The 20395-nt window shown below is 41.9% G+C and overlaps 3 protein-coding genes across 3 annotated transcripts; 1 reads left to right on the top strand and 2 right to left on the bottom strand.

The window, feature by feature from the left end:
* Nucleotides 1–256: 256 nt before the first annotated feature.
* Nucleotides 257–1345, bottom strand: LOC310941433 (tetraspanin-7-like; the record flags this gene model as incomplete). Its single annotated transcript, XM_083906609.1, has 1 exon — nucleotides 257–1345. One exon carries the CDS (start codon nucleotides 1343–1345, stop codon nucleotides 257–259), a length of 1089 nt encoding a protein of 362 aa, XP_083762735.1.
* Nucleotides 1346–8610: 7265 nt separating this feature from the next.
* washc3 (WASH complex subunit 3) lies at nucleotides 8611–13615 on the top strand. Its single transcript, XM_083906639.1, has 8 exons — nucleotides 8611–8655; nucleotides 8748–8815; nucleotides 9387–9485; nucleotides 9585–9650; nucleotides 9733–9873; nucleotides 11213–11329; nucleotides 11432–11496; nucleotides 12268–13615. The coding sequence occupies exons 2-8, from the start codon at nucleotides 8765–8767 to the stop codon at nucleotides 12365–12367; spliced, it is 639 nt and encodes a 212-aa protein (XP_083762765.1). The 5' UTR covers nucleotides 8611–8655; nucleotides 8748–8764; the 3' UTR covers nucleotides 12368–13615.
* A 956-nt stretch (nucleotides 13616–14571) lies between these two features.
* Nucleotides 14572–18913, bottom strand: dram1 (DNA-damage regulated autophagy modulator 1; the record flags this gene model as incomplete). Its single annotated transcript, XM_083906763.1, has 7 exons — nucleotides 14572–14613; nucleotides 15285–15392; nucleotides 15594–15652; nucleotides 16459–16636; nucleotides 16727–16869; nucleotides 17097–17164; nucleotides 18783–18913. 7 exons carry the CDS (start codon nucleotides 18911–18913, stop codon nucleotides 14572–14574), a joined length of 729 nt encoding a protein of 242 aa, XP_083762889.1.
* Nucleotides 18914–20395: the final 1482 nt, after the last annotated feature.

Raw genomic sequence — 20395 nt, 5'->3', positions numbered from 1 at the left:
TGAAATATTAGAAAAGAGAGTCATGCAAACCTCGAGTCTCCAAGAGTTGCAAAGTGTGAGGAGTTTCATCCACCACCCTGAACTTGGCATCACACCAGTCATTTATGGATGTCAGAAGATAAATAGGACTTCAATTTGTGGTATCCTAGATGCCCAAAAACTCCTCCAACTTTGCAACTCTATTACTCTTTGAAAATGGTGGTCATTCATCAAACTTAATCTACAATTTGGTCAGTCCTTGGTTTAAAATCAACCACTAGTGTGCCACGACACGGCGATGTTGCCTTGGTGCTAGTTTGTTGGCGAGCAGACAAGCCAGGGCAATGCCTCCAATCTGGGTGAAGGCCAATCCCAACACAGTGGCAGCAATATGGAAGACGTTGTCGTTGACCAAACTGAAGACTTTGCGGAAGCACCCGTGTGGATGGATTCCTGCAGAATCTACTCCCTCATCGTCGTCTGTCAGAAGCGGTCGATTCTTGCAACCCTTGCGCTTAATACAGCAGCTGTCTGGCAAGGACACCGAGGTGCCGTTCTCATTTGGCAGGAAGACCATATGTTGGGAAGCCCAATCTGAAGTGAGCCAGTCACGCCAACCCTCAGCTCCACAACACTCCAGGGCCCTCTGCAGGCTGTCTAGGGCATCGGCACGGCCTTCGTCCTCTGTGTAGCCGGCCACCGCTCGCAATAAGCCACTGCGAAATCCTCCGGCAATATCTTCGCGGTAGAAGAGGCCCGAGAGTCCAGCTGCCAAACCGGCTATGAGTGCAGCAAGTTGAAAGAACCCGTACGCCCGTAGCACGCAGGGCAGGTTTGCAGCAACACCCAGACAACCCAGGAACCCCCAGGTGGTGACGGCGGCACCTGTGGACAGAAGGATGAGTGGAGCGTTTGGGTAGCGATTGGCAGACAACAGCATGTAGTCTGCCAGTGAGATTTGAGCCCACACACCCAAGGTGAAGAGGGCCAAGCCGGCTGCCCAGAAGAGGCAGCTGAACGCCAGGAGACCAAGGCGCAGGAGGTGCATGACTCCCACTGGGCGGCAGCAGGGTGGCGCTGCACCCACAGGTGGAGGTGGAGGGGGCGCCAGGGAGGCCTCTGAGCACACGGACAAGGATAGACGCTGCTGCTGCTGGTGGAGTTGCCCCTCCTGCTCTTGGTACGGTGACAGCAGGTAGCCAGGGATGGCAGAGGGTCGACGAGGAAGAGGAGGAGGAGTAAGCAGGTCAAGACCCCGAGGAGAGGACAGCCTTCGCACGGCTAACTGCTCACGCTCCCAGTCCAAAGCTCGTCTGCTGGGACTCGGTCGAGCCGACAGCGAGTTGTATGGCAGTGCGGAGCTCATGATTTCGGCTTTATCTACTCCCCTCTCTCTCTCTCTCTTTTTACACACACTCCCCCTCTCTATTCCTTCCTCTATCAGGGCTGCCACTCTTGTCCTTCTGCAACACACAATCCCCCTCCCGCTTCTTTATGACACGTTAATAACCCACCGCCACCACATCCGATGGGACAGTAAATCTTGCTGATGGGTGCTGCGTCGTGCCGTTATCTGCCGCCGCAGCCCCCTGGTTGTTCCACCCTATTTATCTGTTTACTCCGGGTGTTCTTTCCACCTGCATGGTCACCAGCTCTTCAGATTCCTACACCGACGGTCACAGCCAGACATCTGCGCGCTAACTGTCGCCCCTTGCTCCGGTACAGGCAGACACCGATTACAGGGGGATGGAGTGAGAGTCTGGCCATGCACACCCTCTCTCGGTGTGGAGGAGGCATCTGAGATTTTGGGGATTTTGAGATTTAATGACAAATAAGAATGTTGTTACTTTATACTTTACCACTTCATGAATATTTAATATTAACATATGAAATAGAATAGCACTGAATCAACTAATCAATGTCAGGGATATACAGGCACCTCATATAAATGTGGAACTAATGACTTCATTGATTATTTATATGTACTTTGTATTTATAAATCTCATTACTTGGTACAATAATGAAGAAATAGGTTTTTGCCATTTTCGTCCACAAAAACTCATCCTGTATTTTTTTAGAGCCTGATGAAAACACGCATAAAAATATTAGCCACGCTAAATATAGAAATGCAATTTAAAGTCACTGACCATTAGATGGCATTTTGTGAGTCCCCTGTTCAACAAAAGAGCCGGTTTTATTCCAGCGTTTCCTGCTCATCGACCGGCTTCCCTCCCATAAATAAAGCTTCTCAGTTAATTAAACACAAAAATGACTCTTTTATTATAAAGACACCCGTAATAGCGGTATGATGGCAGAGAGGGGGATGCCCAGACAGATGGGTGGGAGCAGTGGGTTTAAAAGCTCCATCTCACATTATAGATTGTTCTTTGAGCTGCAGAGAATAGCTATATATATATATAATTATCTGGCGTTTTTTAAAGCATCTTATATGATTGATATGAACATGAGAAGACGGGTGGGAGTTTACCGCAGACAGCTTATGATGTGGTTTTCATGGTTAATGTTTGCTCACAGAACTGTTATATAGTTATATATATGTACTCTTGGACATAAAAGAACAAACTTTGAGCAGTTAACGTGCCGTCACGTCCTCGTCAGACCTCCTGCGACTTCATTTTGCCGCATCAGCAAAACCTAAGTAAGTGCATGGGAATGACAGGATACAGGTTTCTGGTTTGCGGCGTATCGCTGAAACTTTTCCCCCACTTTACATCGACTGTAACCTTTAAACAGACATGGCCATTAAGCCATAAAACTTAACGCCTACACATGGACATACAAGCTCAATATCACAGTGTGTTTTGTTCTTAAAATACATTTAATTTAATCCTAAATTCAATTAACCTCCTTTTAAGGTGTTCTCACTTTAAAGGAGCAGTGAGTATTACATTTTTAAAGGGAGGCTACGATGTTTCTTCTCAAATGACAGCTCGCACAGACCCATGTTTTGATTTAAACCTGAACGCTTCCACACAAACAACTGTAAGAAAGGTTTTTGTTCATATAAGGTTGCAAATTAATTTATTTTTCCCATTTTAAAGTGGAACTCAGATAGTGAAGCTAATTATGTGTTTGAAATCTTTAAAAATCGGTTTCTCACTGGCTAAATACAACAGTACCAGATCTAAATAAATGTTATCCCCTGACCTGAACTTGTAAAAATACACTAATTTGATGATCTAGACAGGGTAATTTATTTATTCATACATCTGCTTCTACAGACTGCACTGCACTGTCCTCCTCTCTGTGCGTCTCCATGTGTTTCTTCAGCTTGGCGTTGGACGCAAACGTTTTCATGCACTGCTCGCAGTGCGGCTTCGGCGCCTTCGGCCCCGAGTGGCTGCGTCTGTGTCGCGCCAGCTCGGACGAGCTCTTAAATTTCAGCTCGCACACGCTGCACGGATACGGCCGCTCCCCCGTGTGGATCCTCTGGTGAAGCTGAGCCTCGCTGAGCGTGAGGAACGACTTCTCGCAGTGTCCGCACGGGAACGGCCTCTCGCCCGTGTGAATGAGGTTGTGTCTGGTCAGCGCGTACGGTTTGGTGAAGCCCTTCCCGCAGTAGGCGCACGGGTACGGGCGAGCGCCGGTGTGCGAGACGATGTGCTCCTGCTGGGTTTTCTTGCTCTTGAAGCGTTTGTCGCACTGAGGGCAGGAGAAAGGTCTGTCGTCCACGTGCGACCGGTGGTGTTTGGAGAGTTCCCCTCGAGACAAAAAGCCTTTCCCGCACTGGGAGCACAGGAAAGGTTTCTCCCCGGTGTGCATGCGCTCGTGTCTGGCCAGCACGGACACCAGCGTGAACCTCTTTGGGCAGTGGGAGCACTGGAACGGCCGCTCGCCGGTGTGAACGCGGAGGTGTTTCATGAGCATAAAGTGGAGTGAGAAGCGTCTGTTGCACTGGTTGCACTGGTACGGACACTCCCCGGTGTGAGCGGCCAGATGTCTCTTCACGTCAGACCTCCGAGTGAAAGTCTTCTCACAGTGTTGACACTTGAACTGATGCTTCACCTGGTGTATCTGCCGGTGCTGGGAGCGCGACAGCAGGGAGTCGAAGCCCTCGCCGCACTGCTGGCAGATGTAGCGCTTGTTGCTGACGTGGGACTTCCTGTGCTCGAGCAGCTCGGAGGAAGTGGCGAAGCTCTGGCTGCAGATGGAGCAGATGTGAGGGAGCTGGCTCTCCTCGGCGTGAATCTTCTTGTGGTGCATGGTCAACGCGCGCAGGTTGGCGAAGGAGCTCCGGCACAGCGGGCAGGAGAAGGAGATGGCCACGCCGTGGTCTTTGCTCTCGTGCTTGGCCAGGTCCCACGAGTGCTGGAACGTCCGCTCGCACCTGGAACAGTGAAACGGTCTCTCTCCAGTGTGGGTGAGCTGGTGTCTGCGGACGTCTGACGTGCGGGTGAACGTCTTGCCGCACGTCTCGCACGTGAGAGCCTTCCGTCTGCCGAGCGACTGCGAGTCGTTCGCTTTGCTTTTGTCATCGCACAGCTCCACTTTGCTCTGCTCCGTATTTCCCTTCGGAAAAAGTTTGATGGATGTGAATATTTCATCACTGCTGCGAGGAGACGGCGTGAATTCCGCTGCTGACAGAGTCCTGTACTCCTCTGTTGGAACGCTCTGCATGTGGAAGTGAGGGGGGCTGTTTTCGTCTGCGATGTGGAAGGGACACTGCGAACAGGTGAAGATGAAGGAGGTCATTTCGTCTGAATCACCTGTAAACAAAAGAAAAACGATGACTAAAAAGCACACTCAAACACACATACAGTACAGACTTATAAGCTTTGGTGAAGATCCAAAGTATCAGAACGTTGCCGTGTGTACAGAATATTGACGTAAACGCACCAGAATCAAACTGACTGTTTAACAAAGAGGTCGAGAAGCAACATTCACCTGTGTCTGCTGGAGGTTTCGCTACAGTTCTGCTCTCTGTCTCCCTCTTTCTCTATCAGTGGTACTGCAGCAGCCTCACAGCAGGAGTCGGCTCTTCTTTCTTCTTCCTCATTTTCTTCATTTTTAGGAATTTTAAATTAAGTGGCAAAGCTTTTACGCACATTTCTTCCGAGCATTTGGCAACGAGCCTTATTTTCAGACAGACCTACAGTTTAGAAATGTGTACTTCACATTTGTACATCATCTATAATGAGTGGAGAGGGGTTTAAACGTGTGGGTGTTGACTTAAAATGTCTTCAAGACAAACGTATTACCTTTGTCCAGTCCTTTGATGGCGATGACAGAGGAGGCGACTGATAAGAAAGCTTTGCTCCTGGCAGAAAATACAAAACAGTCGTTAATATTTGAACATTTATTTACAGCTATGTTCTGTAAAATACCACCTAAAAAAGATGGAAGTTATTATAGAAGTACAATAAATACAGTAGTATGGGGGTGTAGTGATTGAGGTGAGTGATTTGTACTGATTTAGACAAGCTGTATATTTTGATTTGCGTACATTGTTGGTCCCGGTGCGTTTTCCTTTTCCAGCGTCTTGAACGTCCGTATCCCCTGCCAACTCGGCGGCGTCTTCATTTGCAGACGGGAGGATCTGCGGACGTTAGCCGAGCTGGCCGACTGCTGCGTTTCACGAAGCAGAGGTTCACTGGTGACATCTGTGGCTTCATGGTTATCCTTCAGTTCTGTGCTCTCTGTGTCTCCAGCCCCCAGATTGTCCTTCATTTCCTCAACGGTTTCTGTGTCATCATCAATCGGGTCAAAGGTTTCAATTTGCTCATTTGTTTTCTCTTCGTCTGCCGCGTCTACAGAAGCAAACTCGTCGTTGCTTTTCCCCGTCAGCACATCTTGACCGAGGCTCTCCTTCCTGAGAGCAAAAGTCTTCGTCAGAGTCTCCAGCGCTTTCGCGACGTCCACGGTTTCGCTCGTCGCGCACTCGTCATCGCCGACGACGGGTTCGGTGCTCACGGCCACGATCTCCTCCTCGTAGAAATCCGTGTGAACCTGGAGCTCACCCGACCCCATCGCCGTCCCGTCCGCGTCAGACGCTCCGGCTTCCACCTCGGCGTAAACGGTCACGACGCTGTACTGGTCCACTTCGGCTAACGTCACAGGGTTCAGGACGTTGGCGTAGTTATGGATCGACTCCAACCCAATGGAGACGCTTGTCTTTTGTGAGGGAGGAATGGATAGAGCCGACATGATGCAGCTGCCGATGGTGGACGAAGGTCCATCTGCAAAAATAAATATGTCATTAGTTATATTCAATGGAGGCAATAAGGCCACACTTCAATAATACATTTTCAATTGGGTCAGTTGGGTGATTAAATCGTTGTCATGACATCATGTAACTACTGAATCATGATGGTAAACATTTATTTTAATATAGCACCATTCATCCAGACATAAAACAATCCAAAGTGCCTTCAAGAGAAATAAAAAAACAAAGTAATTTAGAGGAAACACTGATGATTACACTTATCTTACATATATTGTCTGTCAGTTACGACTTACGCAGCGTTTTCAACAGTCCCGAGCTCTTGTAGTGTTCGAAGGTGGAGCCCAGCTCCTGAGGTGAAGTCTGGACACACTCCTCCAGGACAGAGGGAGCCGATCCGAGCCACGCCGCCGTCTGTAACCGCAGCACAGCTGCTCTTCAGTATACACTTTGCAGAGAGGAGTAAAAACAAACACGAAACACTCAGGCAGACTGGTACCTGTTTAAGGTCCGGCACAGGCAACAGCTTTTCCAGCTTTGAGAGCAACTCCCATAATAACACATGTAGAGCCGCGTCATACTGTGGTCCATATTCCACTGGGAAAATCTCCTGCAAAGAGGTGAAGCGGTCACTGTACATGTCGCTCGATTTCACTCAGTGTTTATTTAAGCGCGGAGATGAATTGTTGAAATCTGTCTGACCTGGAAGAAGTACGCTCTCTCCACAGGATCCTTGAGGAGGCTCTGAACAAGAGCGATGAACGTGTACTCTGTGGTTTTCACCTCTGCGTCCCTGCACTGCAACAGATGGGAGTTTGTGTCATTAAAATGGGTTCTGTCACACCTTTGTTTACATTTGTGTTCATATAAATAAAGGACTCACTTCTGCGCTTGCAGAGGTTATTGGGAGTCGATCCAAATAGCTCTGGATCAGTTGACAGTCGACAGAACCTCGTGCTGATCCTTTGCAAAGCTCCAGAACCAACTGTAACATGAACACATGTCAGTGGGTGTATAAGAGATGAATTATACCATATCACCATATAAGCGGGTTGTGCCTTACCCTTGCTCTTAGACCCAGAATGAGCTGGGCTCTCTGTCTGTGGTTGATGAGTCCGGGCACTGCCTCCGTCACCATGAACACAAACTCCTGCAGCTTCTCGTAACCCATCACATCCTTCTGCTTCGCCAGCTGCCACATGGCGGCAGACAGGAGCTGCAGTGGGGGAACCAAGAGGCGAAGGGACGCGAGAGGGAGGCCTGGGTCTGAAACAGGAACGTGTGATGTTGAAGGTGGACTTTAGAGGGCAGCAGTGAGCCTTTGATTCAGAGACACAACTTGGAAGTACAACTCAACAACACAGATGCAATTCAAAGCATTTAAAAATAACAATAATACATCTAAAATGCGTTTTCTTCACAGAGCAAAAAATCAAAATGGGGGACAGAATTAGCTAAATAACACATAACTTGACACGTAAATGTACTGCGTAATTATTATATTACGTAGTACTATATTTTCAACCTGGTTAAGTATCTGCTGCTGCGCTTTGGGTCTCGGAGTAATACAAATGTAACACAGCGTTTAAAACATGGTTAATAAAAGATGACACAAACAGACACTAGCCTGACAGCTTACACGGTTTACGCACGACTACTTTAAATAGACGGACCCGGCTAACTGTCTGGCTAACATTAACTCAACTTGCTTTAAAAACCCTGCGGATGCGAACATTAGTTTATCTACCGTTCGCTTTCTCTGTTGACCCGAGATCCTCCATTGGTGCAATATAAATATAGTAACGCCGAACAACAGGCGTAATCTTATGTTGTTTAATTTCGTGGCTAACATGCGCTATTAGCACGCAAGCACCCGTTTCCTGAAGTCTCACCCTGCATTTCCTATTTTCAAAATAAAAGTATGACAACAGACGGAAACTGTGGGGTGTTTAGCACATGTTATGGTCCTTTTCGGACCTTTTGAATAATATGATATTTTTCATTGTTGCCTAGATTCACACGAGAACTTTAAAAAATGTTAACGAAAAGTATTTAAGCCACCAGACAGACCACCGGATGTTGTTTTTTCTCTCACACGGACTTCAAATTAAAAGGTAAAACTACCCACCACAGTTTTAGTAATATTCCCAAGTAAGATGAAACAGTATACGAACATTTAAAAAAATCAACAAGCAGCAGAAAAATTAATAATTTGTAAAAACAGCACAAATACAGTCGAGCACATTGTCGATGTTTGCAAATGTAAATTACGTTTTGAAACGACTCTGCTTTCTCATTGGAAACAGAAATTGATCACAGAATTTAACAGCACATTTGTATGAGTATAAAACGTGGCTATACGCACTGTAATGCGGGGAAATCAAGCATGTTCTACCAATTCCCGTCAGTTCTTTGTTCTCGCGGAACTTGCTGCGTGTTACGTCACGGCGCGATCACACAGCCCAGTGTCACGTGAAACGTTTCATACAGTAAACGTCTGTTTTTGTGAAGTTTAGGTTCTCTGTTCTTAAAAGATATTCCACTAAAACGTTTTCTCGTCAAACAAAGACTATACTTTTATCTACAGGAAGTTTGTAACCCAACATGGACGAAGACGGGCTGCCCATAGTGGGGTCTGGAGTTGATCTGACCAAGGTTTGTTTTTGTGTTGTTAGCTAACATCAGTGGTCGAAGAGATGAGGAAAACGGGTCAACACGGAGCTACACAGCTGTTTATTTGATAATACTAGACTATTTGGCTTCAATACTTACAGCCGATTATGTCACTATAGTTAGCGCATTCGAACCATGACAAACATTGAGTTGTCGACATGACAGTGATGTTGCCCTGCGAGGTTTTCTCATTAAGTCTGTCATTTTCAAATCGCGATTTGGTTCATGCCTGATTCCTGCAGTGTCTGAGTCACTGAAAACACAGCAGATTAAACATTTTCACAAAAATTATAAACTATATACGTTTTAATGAGATAAATACAATGTAAATAGCATGAAGTGAAACTACTATGTTAACCATCTATTTTACATTAATTAAAAGCATGCAACAGTTTTTACTGAATCATTGTTGGAGAGGGTGAATAAGGTTAATAATTCACATATTTAAAAAACTTTTTTTTTTATTTAGAATGAACTAATACATTCTAATTTTGTGTGCTATACTCTGTGCTGCTTTTCTGCGACTTAAATCACTTCTTTGTGTTCCCTCCAGGTTCCTGCCATCCAACAGAGACGAATCGTCGCCTACATTAATCAGTTTGTTGTGCACACAGTTCGCTTCCTAAACCGCTTCTCCACAGTTTGTGAAGAGGTTTGTGTTCTTTACATTCACATATCTGTGTTTTTGCTTTCTTGTCAATGTCCCACTAAACGCCGGTACTTGTTGTACTTCTTTTTTCCCCACCTACAGAAACTTTCAAACATATCTCTTCGCATACAGCAGATTGAAACCACTCTGTGCATCTTGGAAGCCAAGGTGAGTTCTTCTGAGCCTCTGCCGTTCGGTTCACCTGCACAGTTTATGCTCCGCTTGTTGACGTTGTTGTGCTCGGAAACAGCTGTCGTCTATTCCTGGACTAGAGGACGTGAAAATAGATGGAATTAACCAGCAACAAAGTGCACAGGTTAATGGAGCGACCGCTGCCGACCAGACCTCACAGGCTGCTGCTCCACCGGCGGAGACACAACAATCCCCAGAGGTACAAAGACGATCATTTCAACAAAGATCTAGTGACCTGTAATGGTGAAATTTTAGTTTGTTGCAAACTAAGGCCTCTTAGACACAGGCTTTAGCTGCTGTAAAACATTGTGGCACAGGGCAGGGTCTGTAAAGAAAGGCCCACGTTTTAAGTACAGATAAAAGTTTTTTTTTAAAGCGAAAAAAACAAAATATTTTTTTATTTTAAAGCAATTCTATACTTGTATAAAAACATACTTGTATTAAATTTTTGCTAATAATCCATCCTGCATGATTGGTTTTGACCTTTTACGCTTCAGGTTTGATCCAGGAAGTCGATAGCTTAGCATAGTTTAGCATAAAGGAAACTCTGACCATAGTTTTCATTTAAAAAAAAAAAACCAACAAGACGCTAACATGCTACAGCCTGTAGCTTCAGCCTAATTCACACGCTCTCTACTCTGTGACCTCAGTGTGATGATGTGTCTGAAGGAAGTCGCTGCGCCAAGAGAGGGAAATGGTTTCAGGTCATAAAACCACAACTACTGACATTTACACTTCTGTGTGAATAGAATTTGCAGCATGTTTTGTATACAGATGCTTCATTAACACTGTCAATGAACAGCATTTTAGTGGAGCCATGTTGTGGGCTGTGTATTTCCTCCTGATTCCGGTACCGGCAGATACTCCCTAATTGTCAGTCATTGCATTTGATGTATTTTATTAAAAACCCCATTGGTAACGCTTTCTTTTACAGTCCCCTAATTACCTGGTATTTAGCTGGTAAATTCATGGTAACACTAAAGTGTTGCTAGGTAATTACCAAGGGTAATAAGATAAGTAAATACAGTGAAACCGTTGCCAAAATACTGGGTAATGCACGGTAATGTACTCGGTAAGTAAAGTAAAACTGTACTGTAAAAGAAAGCCAAGCTTGTTTCCATGTAATTACACACATTTTTAGGGTTAGGTTTGTTAGATTACCCCTTGGGTAAATAGCTAGTAATTAGGTACCTGCTTATTACCAGTTTATAAACCAATAATACACTTACATTTACCATAGTTTTGCCATAGTTTAGCTGTACATACCTTCTTATTAACAGCAGTAATAACACGCTATAATTAACTATATAGTAACCAGGTAAATGCCCAGTATTTTGGCAACAGTTTCACTGTATTTACTTTCTTATTACCATTGGTAATTACCTAGTAACACTTTGGTGTTACCATGAATTTACCAGGTAAATACCTGGTAATTAGGGGACTGTAAAAGAAAGCGTTACCAAACCATTTATGTACTTTGACTGCATGGAGTCTGTAAGAGTGGTAACAATTTCTCATTCCCCCCCTCCACCCTTTAGACCACTCAGACAGCAGAAGAACCAGCACCGACACAGAGAGCAAAAGCAGCTGCAGAGAACATCATGACCGTGGCCAAAGACCCACGTTACGCCCGATATCTGAAGATGGTTCAAGTGGTGAGTCGATCACAAGAAAAGAAAAAGAAAAAGAAAAAGAGTGTCTGCTCACGCACTAAACTGTGTATCTTAATGGATGTAACTGTTTTACTGCTGTAACAGGGAGTTCCAGTGATGGCCATCAGGAACAAGATGGTCCTGGAGGGTTTGGATTCCACCTTGCTTGAGTGAGTTTTAATCCGTTCAACTCGTATTGCTTATTAGAGTGCCTGCTTTGCAAAAAAAAAAATGCAAATAATTACCATTTCGGAGCCGCACATAGATAAAGTGTTGTCATACTTTATCTATATAGTTTTTAAACAATCACAGTTTAAGTTTTATACTTTCTATTTGGGGACATTTTCAGATTTTTAGCTGAGGTCCATGAAAATAATCAGAAAAATCTCTAAACAAATTTTACATATAAACGTTGCTATGGTTGTTGTTTTCATTTTCACACGACTTGTAGTTTTTCTTAAAATCACCTAAAAGTGCAGAGAGTTCCGGTCAAACCTCCCATCGACTCCCATGTTAAAACTTTTAAAAAAATGAAGACGAAGGTGATTTTCAAACTGTAATTTCTTGGTCAAATCATGCCCATTTTTCGCAAATTTTAATGTGGAAGCTCCTGACATACTATGACTTTGGTCTAATTTTGAATGACATGCTATACTATTTGAATTTACTTTATTCCTCTTCGGGGGGGAAAACACAAAATAGTTGCACTCCCCGTCGGGGAATCGAACCCCGGTCTTCCGCGTGACAGGCGGAGATACTGTACACTATACAAACGAGGACTGTGGCTCACGACTGGTCAAAGTTTGAATCACATAGTAATGTATTACTGTCAGATTTCCACTGTAGAATTTTCTAGTTGTCCCTGCTTTTGTTATGAATTTGTGTTTTTGCTGCAAGTTTTTTTTTTAATTTAATCACGATCCTGTCACGGCCGATCACAGAACCCCGGACGCCCCAGTTCCCGACGGAGGAACGAGGAGCGCAGAGGATCAAGATGCCGCCGCCACCAGCTCTGACAGCGAGTCGTCTTTCAGCGACTGACGTCTCTCCTGTGTTGCAACACCACCACCACATAGACTCTCGCTTCAGGCGTTTGCTCTTCAGAGGTTGGCGTTTGTAGCGTTTCTGTGACGGAAGGTACAGATAATGAAGATGCCTGGAAGTGTATCCTGCCACGGATAAGTCAGACCTCCTCGTTTTTGATTGTTATTTTCAAAAAGAGGGAATCATTTCCTCACGTTTAATAGTTTTTACAGCAGTTGTCGCGTAGTTCGTCCGTGGTAGTGACGCTACAATCAAAGATGCACTCATCTGAGGAATACTGTAAGACTTTAATGTTGTTATCGTCTGGAGCTACTATCTCCATCGTGGGCTACTGTAAAACACAATATAATCAGGTGATGATACACTTATACAAAATTAAAGTATAATTAGTGATTTACAAGTACACAAAAGTAAAACTCTACAACAGGATAAGGTAAGGAAGTTGCAGTGGAAGAAGAATAATGTGCTTTTTTTCCACTCTTAAACTTTATTTACTGCTGCAAAACAAAAGAGGCAATTACTGTAGATGCAGTGTATTTGCACTTTACTGTTCCACAGGTTTCATTTTGGATTGATTGTTTTCTTTCCACAATACACACATCATCATGTCGAAATAAGTCAGTTAAACCTTTTAAACCCCTTTTTTGTCTGATATTTGACTCCCCTCTTGTAGATTGTTGACTATATTCACAGATGGTGCCAAGAATGTTGCAGCACAGTGAAAAATTCAAAATGTATGTTGCCTTTTGATAAGAAGATTGCTCTGAATGGATGTTACCACAAAGCACTTTGTTTACGAAAGCAAGAATTGCTGGAAGTGTGATTTTTTTTAATTCTCCCGTGATAATAAACACTCGTACATTCGACTTTAAAAAAAGTGCATTTTTAATGTTTATTGATCGTAACGTTGATATGAATCAGTACAGCAGCAGCAGTGCATTTTAATTTAGTTCAGTACATGACGGCACAAGCAATGTAGAAAAGTAAAAAAACAACATTTCCCTTGTACGGTAAATACAGTATCAATGGTGTTTATCTGTGTCCACTTTGTTCCTTTTAAGGCATAGGATTCATCCATTTATTGGAGAATTACAGTATATGTTAATCTCATTGATGAAGGAGGTGCACCATTCAAAGACTGATTGTAAACAGGGATTCTGCCAAAATAAATGTCCAGCAGCTGAATATAATGTCCTTAATATAATACTTTTCTCAGACAAGGCCACTGTACACAATAAAAAGTATTTTCCTTGTAAAAATGTGACTATAAATTGAAATCTAGATTGATTTATACACTACGGGTTGAACTTTTGGTTAGCCATATATATAAAAAAAGTGAAAATGTAGGTTTATGAATGGATAATACATGTCAATTTGGGCCTGTGTGTATCTGAGGCAGTGTTGGACAGTTATTCTCCTCTTTGTGTCCTTTTAAATCCAATATTTGAACGATTTTGAGAAGGAACGTAACTCGTGTGGAACGGTTTAGGCCAGTTCTCCAGAAGAAAAGAAAGTTCTTTTTGTTCCGACGGGAACGACTTAACGAGCCACTGCACCGTTTCCTGTTTTGAACAGGAATTACACCATTACGCGAGTAACCGAATGAACTAAATTGACTGAATTGTCTACTACTACGAAGAGAAGTGCATGTGCTGCTTACAGCGTGTACAGTAGTAGTAGCATGTGATTCAGGCCTTCCTCCTTCATTTGTTGTCGCGACACAGTACATTGATGCATAAAAAAAATACAACTGGAAAATGGTACAAAAGAATAAAAAAATACATTTTTAAAATACTTTGCGTTGAGAAATTAGCATCATCTGGAGAATGTGTATAAAAAATAGCAGTATATGTACAGTATCAGTGTGGTATATAATTTAACATTTTCACATCAGCTCTGAGCAGGAAACCCACAGGGAAACATGAGTCCTCACAGTGTGGGTGTGTGTGTGTGTGTGTGTGTGTGTGACAAACTTCTCCTCTGTGAGCGGTCACAGGTCTGTGTCACGCTGCTGTGGCCGCCAGAGTCAGGAGTGCAAATGTTGCGAAAGTGACGATCGAGTGAACCCTCGAATAGGGAATGATTTGCAATCGTATAAAAAAAAAATGCAGTAAAACGACACGTGACGCTCGGTAAGTACCTCATGTGCTTGTAAATTCCAACAAATGACATCAGCAGCACCTTGAGAAACCAAGGGTTCCTCATAATCCCTCAAACTCTGTTCGGACTTGTAAGGTGAAAAGCTGTGGGGAATAAAAACAAAAATGAAAGATCATAAGAAAACATTTTCATTCAAGTACAAAGCGTATCAGTGGCGATCGCTGTGAGACGGCAAGGGAAGCTCAGCGTCGCAGATGGCGGGAGAGTCTTACGTGATTTCCATATTCCCGTAGCGGCCTCCGCTTTAAAACCACTTAAAATCTCAGCTTCAACTGTTCTCTACGGGACGACGCGGAACAGTGCGGCAAAAACTCCACTTCCACGGAAGCTCGGCTTCTCTGGGAGTCAACGGAGCAGTGGTTGGAGGAACTGTTTGAAGGGGCGGAGCCAGTTTCTGATTGACAGTGTTGCAGAAACATGGTATACACGCGCGTCAGGGTCCTGTACTATCCCACTTCACCATCGGGTGGCGGTACAAGTCTTGCGAGGGAAGCCCGTCGACAAATAGCCAATCGTTGTGTTCTAGTTATTTGCTCGGCAATATATCGCCCATTTGTACACGTACACTGTAAATAAAAACACTATATTAGCATTTCAGCTTTATCATAATTATTATCGCTTTTCCCCCGTTTTAGATGTCCGTTTGCAGAGTTTATGCAAGAACTTATGCGTAAATAACCGCCTGCAATGAGCTTCCCATGAACAACAACAACCGCCACTGATGTATATAATATATGTTATTATATTTGTTTACTGGGCCGATGCTCACTTTGAAATCATCGATGTACGTGAGGAAGAAGCAGACGAAGCTGAAGGCGACGACCCACTCGCACACGGCACTGGCGAGATGGAAAGGATAGTCCTGCGAGAAGGAAGTCATCGAGAAAAAACATAAATCATGGGCCTCAAACTCACAATGGACCCAGTCAGGACTGAGCAAAATGAACTGTTTGTTGATTTGAAATGGAAATTATAGCTTGATAATCCAAAAATATGCAGAATGTCAAAGGCAACTTAAGTCGAAGGAATAAGCCACGACTGCTCGAGGCACACGACAGCTCACCTTCTCGTCGCTGCGTCGATGCAGCGTATTCTGTTTGACAAAGAACGCGCAGATCACAGCTGAATTACACACTTAAGGAAAGCAACAATATGTGTATATAATGCAAGTTAAAGCTGCAGTATGTAGGATCATAGGATGTAGCATGAGGGTTTCTCATGGAACACTGGTTAAACCTCTTATGACCAAAACAATTTATCTGTTGTGTTAATATTAACATTCAAATATGTTAACATTTAATATGTATGGAAAAAAATAATAGTAAATACAATTTTTATAGCATAATTTATGATTTATGAATACATTTTGGTGCCCAGGCGTGTTCATGTAACTTTTTTTGAAGGGTTAAATTGTGACATGTTTGGACTTCCATACACTTTTAACTATTATTATGCTATTATATGTATGGTTTAACCGTCTTATGACCCAAACAATTAATTTATTGTGTTAGTATTAATCTTCAAATATGTCATATCCCTTCCATATATCTATGGAAGGGATTCATGTTGGTTTGAAAAATAATAAAAAATAATAATAATAGTAAATAACATTTAATAACAATAAAACAAGGGTTCAATTATGACGTTTGGACTTCCATACACTTTTAACTATTATTATACTATTATATATATGTGTATTTATATATGTATGTATATAAAGAACACTGTTTAACCCTCTTATGAACAAAACAATTCCTTTGTTGTGTTAATATTAATATTCAAATATGTTAATATTTGATATGTATGGAAAGGACTCATGCCTAGGCGTGTTAATATAACTTTTTTGAAGGCATCAATTATGACATGTTTGGACTTCCATACACTTTTAACTATTATTATAGTATAATATATATTTCGTGAAAGGATACTGGGGAAAAGTGCCAAAGTAGCGAGGACGGCGATGCCCACACGTATGCGATACACAGACGGCGAGGATCCAAACGGACAGATATAGTACGAAATAACAGCCTGGACGATTGTGTACGAAACACCGGAGACGAAGAACAGCACAGCTCCCAAATCGTGAACGGACACCACGGCCGTTTCCTGCATTCAGAAGAGAAAAAGAAGAAGATTATACGTTATAACCGCGTGATTACGATCAGTGAGTGGGCACGTCGACAAGTCGAGACCAACCTGGAAAGTGGCAACGATGCACATGCTCAGGCAGGAGAGCAGCCCTAAACACAGAGCCGCTTTATTGAGACGTGGAGCCGTCACAAGTCTGTCCTCACCCAGCCGAGCCACAAACTTATATCGGGCATAGATGGTGGCGATTCCTGTGCAAAAAGAAATATGTCATAAAGAAGACTACACTAACTCTTCATTCCCAGCTGTGACAAATCTGCTTTCATTTTCTAAAAAGAGGAACCGTGAACATCTTCTCCGGAAAGTTTGGTTCCTAACTCAGGAAAACCTGCTGTTGCATAATGACAGTTGTTTTACAGAAATGTGACCTTGACTGTGCAGACGTTCACACGGACGTTCACACGGACGTTCACTGTACCTGCACAAGCAGAGATGAACGTCATCAGGCCAAAGACGCAGCTCTCAGGAGGATATGCTGCCGTGTCACTGACAAAAAACACAGGGAAGAAAACGAGTGACTTTAGAGCTGATGGAACAAACTTTCTATCTTTCTGTCATAATTATGAATTTGTAATCTCATAACAATGACTTACTCTCTCATAATTTGACTGTTTATCTCATTACAATGACTTTTGAACTCATAATTACAACTTTCAACCCATAATCTCATAATTTTGACTTTTTTATCTGATATTATTCACTTTACTTATGACTGGACTTTTTCTGACTTTTTACCTCATAATAGTGGCTTAATCTCTCATAATTTCGACTTCTTATCCATACTATTCACTTACCTCATGATTGGACTCTCGATATCATAGTAATGACTTTTTAATCTCATAATTTCACCTTTTTTTTTTTACCTCATAATAGTGACTTACTCTCTCATATCGACTTTTTTTAATCTCATAAAGGTGATTTACTCTCCGTAATCTTATAGTATCGACCTATAATCTCATAATTTTTACTTTTTATCGCATATTATTCACTTAACTCATGTTTGAGTTTTTTCTCTGATTTACTCTCTTATAATTTGACTGTTTATCTGATTACAATTACTTTTCACTCTCATAATTTCACGTTTTTATCTCTGTTATCATTTAGTATCGACCTATAATCTCATAATTTGACTGGCACTGACTTTTAAACTATAATAATTACCTTTTTACCTCATAAGTGACTTACTCTCATAATTTTCTCATAGTTTATCGACCTATAATCTCATAATGTTGACTTTGTTATCTCATACTTTTACCTTAATAGTGATTTACTCGCTCATAATTTGACCGTTTATCTCATTACAATGACTTTTTACTCTCATAATTTCACGTTTTTATCTCATAAAGGTGATTTAGTCTGTTATCGTATAGTATCGACCTATAATCTCATATTTTCACTGTCTGTCTCATGGCAATGACTTTCAAACTGAAATAATTACATTTGAATCTCCTAATTTCACTTTTTTAATCTCATAAAAGTTATTTACTCTGTTGTTTTATGGTAACGACCTATAATCTCATAATGTTGAATTTTTTACTCTAATAATTTCACGTTTTTATCTCAAAAAAGTGATTGAGTCTCTGTTATCGTATAGTATCGACCTATAAGACCTATAATCTCATAATGTTGATTTGTTAATCTCAGATTTTTACCTCAACAGTGATTTACTTGCTCATAATTTGACCGTTTATCTCATTACAATGACGTTTGAACTCATAGTTATGACTTTTTAGTCTCCTAATGTCACTTTTTCATCTCATAAAAGTGATTTACTCTCTGTTATCTCATAACATCGACCTATAATCTCATTATTTGACTTTTTTTGGATCATTAACCTATATATTTCACTCACTGACAGTCTTTTAGAATTAGAACACGAGTTATTGTGAGCGTGGAGCAGTGAGAGGAAGTCGCTGCTTCACCGCTCTCTCTTCTACTGTAACAGCTGGAGTTTGACTCTCAGCCAAAGTATGCGCGGATTCACCAAAAACGAAAGTAAACTTTACGCAAAAAAAAACTAGTCCGCTTTTCAGACTTTGCGCGTGTTTGTGTTGTCTTTCTGCTTTGTTGTGACTGTGTGTGTGTGTGTGTGTGGTAAACTTACCTTATGTATGGAAAGACTATGTCGACATCATGTCTGAAAACAGCAATCACGTAGGAAATGATGAAAGTGCAGGAGGACCAGATGACCAGAAACGCTGGCAGCGAACACAGTCCCTGTTGAAACCACAGCATCTTTAGCGACTTTGACGCAAAAACGGCCGCAGCCATTCAATAAAAAGAAAAGACGAAAAGAAGAGTGAGTCTGTTAACGACAGTCACATGGTATATGTATGTGTGTATGTGTGTGTGTGTGTGTGTGTGTGTGTGGGAGAATCAAGTCAGCCTCTGCCAATAAAGTGAAATACAACAACCTCTTCCCCAAAACGTGTCCCTGACTGTGGGCCGAGTTTGACTCACACGCGCACACGCACGCGCACGCACACACACACACACACACACACACACACACACACACACACACACACACACACACACTCACACACACACACGCACGCACGCACGCACACACACCATAGTTGGACATTAAATGTTCATAAAAAACATGGACTTTGACTCGAAAAGAACGATGGTGTTCTCCTGTATGGGGTGCCAAACTTCAAAATATGTAGCACATGAGTTACAGTTTTATTGCTACTCAAATTTATAAATAATAAATAATTAAATTAATATAAAATAAAAATAAACAGTAAATTAATATAAAATAAAACATAATACATCAATATAAAATCAAAAAGTAATACATAAATATAAAATAAAAATTATAATAAAATACAGATATAAATAAATAGTTATACAAATATAAGAGGGTTCTTGAGAGAGCGACTTAAAATAAATTGCAGTGACCAGGTTATTTTCAATGTCATTTCAAAGCAAAAAAGTAAAAAACAAAATAAATTAATAATAATTTAAAAAAAAGATTAAACAAGATAAAAAGATTATAAAGACGTAGAAAGATCAAAGTAAAAATGTAACCGTATTGAGGAAAATGCAGTTAGCTTTACACAACAATGACAAAAATAAACAACTTATTGTTCATAAATCCTGGTGCTTCAAAGAAGGAACGGCAACCAAGGCAATACTTCAAAGTGTGAATTATAAATGAAAAAAGTGTCAAGAATCAATCGACTTTTCAAATTTAAGTAAAAAAACAACAACAAAACAAACAGACAAAAATAATTAGAGCGGTTTTCTAATGTAAGAAAAAACACATTTTTATTCCGCTTTTCCAGCTGTTGCTGAGGCTGATGTGATGATGTGGCTGTGACGCCCCCTGCTGGGGACTGGAAGAAAGAAAGGAGAGAGAAGGCTCAGGAAAAGGGGGAATCAATAAACGGTGTAAGAGAATGAAAGAAGGCAGTGATGAAAGAAGGGAAGAAGAAAAAGAAAGAAATAAAAGGACAGACAGAGGGGATGAAAGAAGAAGAAGATACAGAACCAACAAAAAGAGGGAACTGAAAAAGAGGACAGAATGAACGAAAACAGAAAGAAATCAGTTTGTCTACTCACAAAAGGTAAATCACATCCAGTCCAGTCAGTCAGTGAAATCCAGTAATTTCACTTTATCATCCCAGATATCATGCACCCCCCCCCCCCCCAAAAAACCCCTCCCTTTTAACAGTGTTTTTGGTTAGAGGACCACAAAGAGTCCATTTA

This window comes from Microchirus variegatus, assembly GCF_963457635.1.
Source record: "Microchirus variegatus genome assembly, chromosome: 20".
Lineage (NCBI taxonomy): Eukaryota > Metazoa > Chordata > Actinopteri > Pleuronectiformes > Soleidae > Microchirus > Microchirus variegatus.
This window is presented reverse-complemented; position numbering and strand designations above follow the sequence as displayed.